This window comes from Neodiprion lecontei, chromosome 5 (assembly GCF_021901455.1).
Source record: "Neodiprion lecontei isolate iyNeoLeco1 chromosome 5, iyNeoLeco1.1, whole genome shotgun sequence".
Classification (NCBI taxonomy): domain Eukaryota; kingdom Metazoa; phylum Arthropoda; class Insecta; order Hymenoptera; family Diprionidae; genus Neodiprion; species Neodiprion lecontei.
This window is the reverse complement of record NC_060264.1, coordinates 23,679,389-23,687,526: the sequence shown is the minus strand read 5'-3', so window position 1 is coordinate 23,687,526 and position 8,138 is coordinate 23,679,389. Positions and strand designations below refer to the sequence as shown.

Below are 8,138 nucleotides of genomic sequence, written 5' to 3'. Positions count from 1 at the left end.
TGGTGCCAAGGCACCGCCACGTTCGCTCAGGCACTCCCCGCGTTGGGTATATACAACTTTATACCAGCGTAGAAACGTGCATACCTATTTGTATGTATGTATTGTACATTGTCGGATTAGAGTTCCTCGTTCCAGCTCCTCCTCACCTTGGCGAGAGTAGCCGAACGGCAGAGCTGCGTGGCGAGGAGCAGCGACGGGGGAAAACTGAGTAAGAGCCGAGGAAGCGTGACGGTGGGGAATAGAAGTCGACGAAGTACGGCTACGAAGGTGCGGCATTTGCGAACGATACTTTTCATTCCAGAGACTTTTTCGGTTTTCGTTGTACTTGTTGCGTGTACTATACTAATTAAGCCCCACCTGTCGATGGCGAGATCCTGTACGATATGCAAGTACCTCCGTGCCTGTTTTATCGATGCAGGTAATCATGGCCCGAGAGTAGCTGGCTACCTATGTTATGCACCGGGTGTAGGTTTACATGTCGTTGTCCGTACTCGCTGGCGAACGACGGAATCGCGGCTACAAATCTCGGCTGAACTGAACCCGCAATCGGTCCGAAACACAATACCGTTATACACAATAAGACGGGGCGGATAGCGGGAAAGCCGATAACGCTTGCGACACATTAGAGAACGTCGAGGATCGCGTGTGGCAACCAGCATCACTTGCAGGATGGAATCGCTTACAGATGCGCAAAAGTCTAGACTAAACGTGGAATGGCGTATGTAGCCAACTTTTTCACTTGTCCGACTTTCCGAAACAATGCGCTGGATTGCGACTCACCCTGTTATGGCAACGCGTCAAACCTGCGACGTTTGTACTCGGTACTTTCAAAGATGTTTCCCACCTCAATTACACACCTGCTGATACAATTTGATCTTTATCCGATCAGTAGAGCCACATTTGTATGGGACGCCGTTCAAGCAAACGAATAATTTATTTATCACTCAAACCCGACTGCAGACAAACAAGGGCATAATAATGCGTCCAGAGAAATCGACACTGCTCTTATTGCGAAGAAGAAAATTAGAATAAAACTGCAGTCACCTGACTGAATTACACTTGGTAAATATTGGTACTTTAGGAATTAGTCAAGCTTTTGCTACAAAAAAAAACAAGAATCTCACGATGAAGATCTTTCGTTATGGGGATAAAAAAATCTTTCAACATAAAAGTAACGAAGTCGGTAATATGCGACTTACAGGTACAGGTAAAACAGCCGTTACTCACAGGTCATAGTCCTGTCCTGCAGGTTCCTTTACCCTTCCGGAAGCCGTCGTCTCTTCGGGTCACTCGACGTCTCGGTTATTTCTCAATGACTACAAAGTTGAACACATAGTTGAATTGAGCGAAAAGTTGCTTGAGTCATTCACCATTACCGCATCAGACTAAGGACAAGGAACTTTTCTGTATTATAAATCCGGCGCTGCCATTAGGCACAGATTGCAGACGAAGTGTTTTGCAATACTTGCCGCAAGTAAATGAAATTCATTTACCAAGTCGATTAATTGCCAGCTTCTAATTCTCACGGAAAAGCAGGTTTCATCGTCGCCTCAGCTTCGACAAAATAAACGGGATCAAGACAGATGCCAATTACAAGTGACACTTGTGAACTTGTGACCTGAGGCTCAACCTTCGCAGCCCTGATTGATGACATTTTTAAGCCCTTCTCCTTGCTTCTTCGACTTACACCTACAAAATACTAGGCCAGTATTTTTTTTTTCCTCAGAAACTAGATCTACGTTACAGCGGGTTAACCTGGTGAAATAATTGACCCAAATAGGAGACAATGCGATCCGAATTATTCGGTTAATTGGCGAGACGGTGCAATTATTGTAATAATTACTACCGTTATAGTATGTTTCAGCCATTCACGTGCTTTAATGAATTAATTAAAAATTGTTTACACCTTCTCTTAAGAAGCATTCAACACATATCGCCATAGATTGCTTCAATTGAAAATTGTTCGCAATCCGTTGGGTAGTATGTGTAGTATTTTGACCTTTGGAGGAACGTGCCTATTATTTTTCTCTTCTTTAAAAAATCGATTCATTTTTATTTAGGTTAACGCGTATACTTTTAGACTGTATTTCCTTCTTACGTTTCGCAATCGCGAAGGCGCGCGTGCAAGGCATATAATATAGGTATGTACATATATTTATGACGCATACGCTTGATGATATCGCACTACGTAGGTCAAAACTTGGGGTTAACCAAGTTAACCCTAACCCAGCTCGGATTGCCGTCGAGAAAGACGTTCGTCGCTACCGCGTGCTCCCTTCTCTTGGGACTATTCGCAGCAGACTCACAAGTTAAATTAATTACCAGTTCCCAGTTACCTCAGGCCAGCGCCAAACCTCATTGGTCTTCCGAACTTTTCTGCGTGTTTTCTGTTACTGACAACTGACTGCCGACCTAATCTGCAAATAATAATACAGCGTGTGTGCATGTGCGTGTGTTTGAATAAATTTATATTAAAGGTGCACACCATATCGCAAGTCAGCCGATGTTCAAAATCACCAGGCTTAAAGGTATCAGAACCTTATCTTAACACAGAGAATTTTACCAAATAAAGCCTGGTCTGGTTGTTTCATCCGTGTTAACCAATTGCGAGGGCCGATTTGTGAATATGGAACACAATATCTGAGATGCATCATTCTAGAAAGAGAAAAGGTATTATTCACAATCGGTGATTGGAATTAATTTCGTGACAGTACCGATAGCGATGTCAGGTGTGCCAACTGAATCTATCAAGGCACGAAAATGTAGCCAAATACACACTTACACAGCACCTATAACCTGTAACGTCTTTAAACCCTTTTTCTCAAATATTCCATTTGACCCACGGGGGTCGTCTGGTGTGAAGGGTGTTTCTTTAAAGGTTTTTTGGGATATTTTTTGAAGACAAACTATCCGCGAGTTAAACAGATGGAAAAAAATTTAAATTTCAATTTGTTTTGTAAAAAAAAAAAAAAAAAACTGCCGAAGCAATTATGATTTTCCAATTCACGCCTACAGTTTCTTTTACACACGTTCCTCTATCGGGCAGTATAGATAAGGTTATATTTGCTACTTCATCTCAAAAAAATGTACAAAGTTTGTTTGAATATCTATAAATATAATGTGAAAATTATGAAAAATTTGATTTCAATGGTTTATCTTAAAAAAATACCCAAAAAACCTCTGCATAAACAGCCATCACACAAGACGACCCCTTTAAATATCAAGTGTATGTCGTTGCACGTTTCTTTTCAACGTGATGTGCATAATCTTTCAGTGATTTAATTTATACGTTTCATGATTCATCACCTATGATACAATTTTGAAATTCTTAGCAATAACTGTTACCTGTGCCACGATTTTTGATGTCTCTCTTGTATTTTGAAAAGACAATAGAGAAATGTACGGGAGATAAAATTACCACCCGGGATCATCTTGATAATAATTCCGTTCATTTTTAGACATACCAAACAGTACTGTAAATCGACCGAAGGAAGGCCCACTGGATGGAACCAGACATCAGAAGCTTCATATTTTGGGCCCAAAGAAACACTCCTGGAAGTTTCAGCAGAATTAATCTGTGGTCCGGAGGTCTGATACTCTCCTTGTGATACTGTCCACATGAGCTGTCAGTACCATCAGTCTATCACCCGAACGGCAATTTAGTACACGTGGTTATGTTCGTTTCATGCCATTTGTACCTTCTCGCAATAGCATTATTACATTTCAACATTTGGATTGTAAACTCGTTGTCATAACGATTGAACTTTGCTAAGTATGGCCTGTGGTAAATACATCTATCATGTGTAATAAACGACACGCCTATAGGCATGATATTGACGTGCCAAACCGAAGTATCAAAATCAGCTCGTCTTGATACAATTATCAACACGTATGCGAATGCTAAACAAGTCTGTGATACCAACTAAACGAGTTTACATCTTCCAACTTCGTACCTACCCAAGCTGCATAACTGCAGCTAATTGGAAATGAACATAAAACGATCTGTCATCTGACGATAAGAAGACACACGTCGGTGATTGCCAGGTAGACATGTAAGAATAGCAAGAACACGAAAATAAATCGCGAGGATGGACAAGTTTTTAATACATATCTTTTATTAGGCTCTATTTATATTTATGTAGTTTATTAATATAATTAGACATCAAGTGTAACACTAATAATAGATGAATACATCGCATAATGTTAGCACATGGATAGACAAGTCGAGGAATGTTTTTCAAGCCAGTCAAACGATAAAGGTTCGTGTTTTGTGTTTCCGAGAGTGAAAGAAACTGGAGTTGGAAAAGAAGTAAACTATCGATGTTAACGAATCAGCAAGCAATTCAAATCTGCTCGTAAAGCTCGTAAATTATAGTTCCTGCACTTAGTGTGCAAACTAACGTTTTAACAACGTAAATTGCACCAGCAAAAATAATTTCCCAAAAATATTATCGAATGAAATTCCGGCGCAAATCCTCGGCAGGGTCGTCTGGCCCCAAGTTACCCAGCACGCGGATAAATTCCGCATTGTAGAAAAAACCACAAAGAACGTAATTCGCAGTCTGATTTCACGTCTGCCTTACGAAGAGAAAATGATTTTTACGTTGTTTTATACGGACGATACTTATATACGTATCACACATTATTACCATATCCTATCTATAATATATATTATAGTAAAGACCGAGTTACGCGAGTAGGTGCCTGGAGCCTGCAGGATGTCTGCGATTTACTCGCGATACGGAGGGTAGGGCCGTTCTGCGTTTGCGACGAACCCAATAGCTTATCCCCACTTCTGGAAGATGCCCATTCGTTGACAGCGGCAATTTGATCCCCAGAGGTTGCATCGGCAGCTTGAATTGTAACAGCAATCGTTTCGCCGATGATCGCAGTTACCATCGCGGCGTACGCAGCCACGCCTGTAAAGACAGATGTGCAACCACCAGAGATTAAGTTAAATCGTAATTAAAATGCGAATACGAAAAATACATTTTCATACCGGGTCGCGTTTTACACAGTGATATGGGGCGTAACGCATTGTTGAAGGGGGATAGAAGGAAAACTATCAAAATCGGAAAAATTGTATCTCTTGCATCGTATGGAACACAAAGTCCAGAGATTAGATGTGGATGGAGAACGAGTGATAGAACTGATTCATTGACCAGGTTGGCCCACTCACTTCTGTTGAGCTGCGTGAAGTAAACGGTCCAATGCATTGTCCGTATACTCGGATTCGGTGAGTCCATCATCTTCTGCGATCCGTTCGGTCTCGTCTAGAAACAAACCGATACATGGAACAGATATAGGTATACACATATAAAATTCACCACAAATTGCACCACCTCTAAATGGAAAAAAGTTAGATTTCGAGGGTGTGCAATTCGTCGAGATTGAATGGTATGATGATGTAAATTTTTTCTCACACAGTAGCACTAATGCCTACCAAAACCTCGCGGTTACAAAATTTTTTCATCATTATTACTCTTACAATAAAATATATGCTGAGATTTATTTGTCCGAAATACGTGTATTTTAAATGGAGTAATCCACCCTCTTATAGGCACGGGTAGGAGTTGAGATAAAAATGGGAAAAAAATTAGAGAATCGTTTTTGAATTATTTAAAGTTCGTAAAAAACTCCACGCATCACCTTATCTTGCAGTACCGAAAGGACAATTTTCCGCACCGTCAGATCTCTTTACGACAAATTTTAGGTACAATGTACGCCATATACATTCATGTCACACGGAAAAAAACAAATTGCTGGAGCAGCAAATTTAAGTGCTAATGTAGAGACAACAAGAAAATTTGTTGCAACAACGAGAATTTTGCGAGTGTAACTAATGGGCTTACTACAGTGGAAAGTCCTGTAATTCGCTATGCTTGCATAACCTTCGCTATTTCACCGAAAATTATTGTAACCACTATATTAACATAAAAATATGCTGGTTCGTCGAATTGTCTTTTCCTGCGTGCGCAGTTACAGGTATATTAAAATGTACTTACAACCGAACCTGTGAAAATTCGAACGATCTATCATCGTCCTCGCAGCGATTCACGTTCGCCTGACCCACGTACCGTTAATTTTTTAAGACGTTACATAATCTCGCTACAGATCAAGCGTTCAATTTGAAATTTTTCGAACGTTTCAAAGAACCTTCAGCAGGCGGTACACACTCCCTTTTGTTGGTTTATTAGTGTAAGTGTATAATTCGACTTGATTTACCAACGAATGACGATTTACTTAGACAGCGAAAAAGTAGTGAATTATACTAGTTGATCGGTACGTAGCTATATATTCTCAAAAGTGAGAAGAAAAAAATTTAAACAAAAACACACATACTTACCATCTTCGAAGTAAGGATTTGCATAACCATGATCAGCCAAGAGGATGAAAATTGCACAGACAAGAATAAGTAAGCTGGTCTTCATCTTGTACATCGAAGTCTATCTCGTTAAATACTGTCACCTTGCGCACTAAGGCTTTGCTTCGCCTTTTCCCCCGTTTTCGTCTCTTCTTCGGCTTGTATGAAAGAAAGTTTTTACGACCTGTACGTGTTGTCAGAAGATCAACACCTTGCCACTCTAATATCCTTCTATCTCACTCTGTCTTTGTCTTGCACCCCTTTATCTGTTCATGAATACGTTATACATATAATTAAGATGATCCTTAAAACCAGTTTGAGTGAATTCGAATCAGCTGTCTAGATAGATAAATGAAAATTGGTCAATAAATTAAAACCGGTATCTGTAAGTACGTATTATTTTTCATTTAACCCCTGAAAGGCAATGAGGATAAAATGTCCCCCCCAAAAATTTTGTACTTTTGGAGTATACCGTAAGTATTGAACCCCTTTAACGTTCATTTTTATTTGCTTAGTTCAAATTAATTACTTTCGTAATACAACCATTTCATGCAGAATTGTTTGAACTTTAATTTGAATAAAAAAACGACTCGCCAGCTTTATTAGAAGCTGAGATATTTTAAATTAATTTCCACTGGCTATTTGTTACACTCATTGCCACGAGAGGTATACGCTTTGGATGTTTGCCTGTCAGCGGTTGAATAACATTGACTTTGAGTTGTCGTTCAAAAAATTCTAAGCTCACACGAATCGAAAACATATTGTTGATACTAGTGGGAAAATAATTTGGAAACTCCTAATGCGATATCTCGTACGGTTGCAGAACTTGGCATGGCCCGTCAAGGGCGATTTTTATTCAGAAATAGCACTCGCAGTCACGTTAGATTCGTACTAATTGTGATGCGAAATTGCGCTTTGGCACTGAGCTTTAAAATTCACCCAAGTCCATTTCAAGGGTCGCTCTAATACGCATAGCCAACACATGTGATACAATCATTAATACGTGTATGTATGAATGCAGCTTTACACATATGTGCGGTATTTACCGCATCTCTGACGCACCAAGTTACCCCACGCTTTCTCTATTCTCTCTCTCTCTCTCTCTCTCTCTCTCTCTCTCTCTCTCTCTCTCTCTCTCTCTCTCTCTCGATCTCCCTCTCATTCGCGCACGAACGCACATTCACACACCTTTTCGTTCTCCACGATTCTCTTAAATTTCAGAACGGTGTTCCGCGCTTTGTTTGTCCCTATAATGCCTAACACTGCGATTCTCTTGATTAGTCAATGTTTCTCTCACTCTGTTTATCTCTGTTTTTTCCACACTCTCCGCCTCGTTTGTACGTCTAGGTCCCTGTCTACCCTCCTGACGCTTTCCCTCCTCTCGGCTTTTAATTCGTATTTTTAGTCTTATTACTCGTTGGCGGGTTGCTGCCAGAGTTGCGAGTGACGCGCGCCAGTTCAATCCACCTTTATATAGACACGGGAGGCGTGGCCTGGTACAGAGGTTCCGTGGGTGCTGTGGTACGGGGATGAGATGCGCTGGGATGGGATGGGATGGGATGGGATAGAATGGGATAGAATGGGATATGTTTCAACCCCTCCATCTTACCCTTCCACAAACCCCGACCCCGGTCGCCTTTCTCTTGCTGCGCGATCACTGCGTTGAAACGGGTATAAAGGATGAATGTAAGGAGAGGAGCAACTGGTGACATACCAATGGAATATACCCCGGGAAGTAAGTGGCCGATATTATAATATATGCATTGTAGACGAA

General features: G+C 40.7%; 1 protein-coding gene and 1 long non-coding RNA gene across 6 annotated transcripts; one reads left to right on the top strand and one right to left on the bottom strand.

The window, feature by feature from the left end:
• Positions 1-2,259: 2,259 nt before the first annotated feature.
• On the top strand, positions 2,260-4,417 carry LOC124294657. The gene is made up of 2 exons (XR_006904587.1): positions 2,260-2,670; positions 3,459-4,417. It is a non-coding gene; the product is annotated as an uncharacterized LOC124294657 (long non-coding RNA).
• LOC107221725 (toxin Tbo-IT2) lies at positions 4,130-7,822 on the bottom strand. Of its 5 annotated transcripts, none has more exons than XM_046740917.1 (4): positions 7,662-7,822; positions 6,347-6,522; positions 5,180-5,273; positions 4,130-4,919 (listed from the first exon to the last, which is right to left on the bottom strand). In XM_046740917.1, exons 2-4 carry the CDS (start codon positions 6,438-6,440, stop codon positions 4,784-4,786), a joined length of 324 nt encoding a protein of 107 aa, XP_046596873.1. In that variant the 5' UTR covers positions 6,441-6,522; positions 7,662-7,822; the 3' UTR covers positions 4,130-4,783. The 5 variants fall into 5 exon arrangements, with proteins under 5 accessions (XP_046596873.1, XP_046596872.1, XP_015516315.1 ...); XM_046740916.1 differs by having other exon boundaries at positions 6,347-6,703; positions 7,662-7,821; XM_015660829.2 differs by having other exon boundaries at positions 6,347-6,630; positions 7,662-7,821.
• Positions 7,823-8,138: the final 316 nt, after the last annotated feature.

What these genes read in the sequence shown, in the direction of transcription:
- LOC107221725 (XM_046740917.1), bottom strand. Translation starts at nt 6,440, where the DNA reads ATGTACAAGATGAAGACCAGCTTACTTATTCTTGTCTGTGCAATTTTC. An exon ending in AAATCCTTACTTCGAAGATG is followed by an intron (nt 5,274 to 6,346) that starts GTAAGTATGTGT and finishes GTTTGTTTCTAG; the next exon opens with ACGAGACCGAACGGATCGCA. An exon ending in CTTCACGCAGCTCAACAGAA is followed by an intron (nt 4,920 to 5,179) that starts GTGAGTGGGCCA and finishes CTGTCTTTACAG; the next exon opens with GCGTGGCTGCGTACGCCGCG.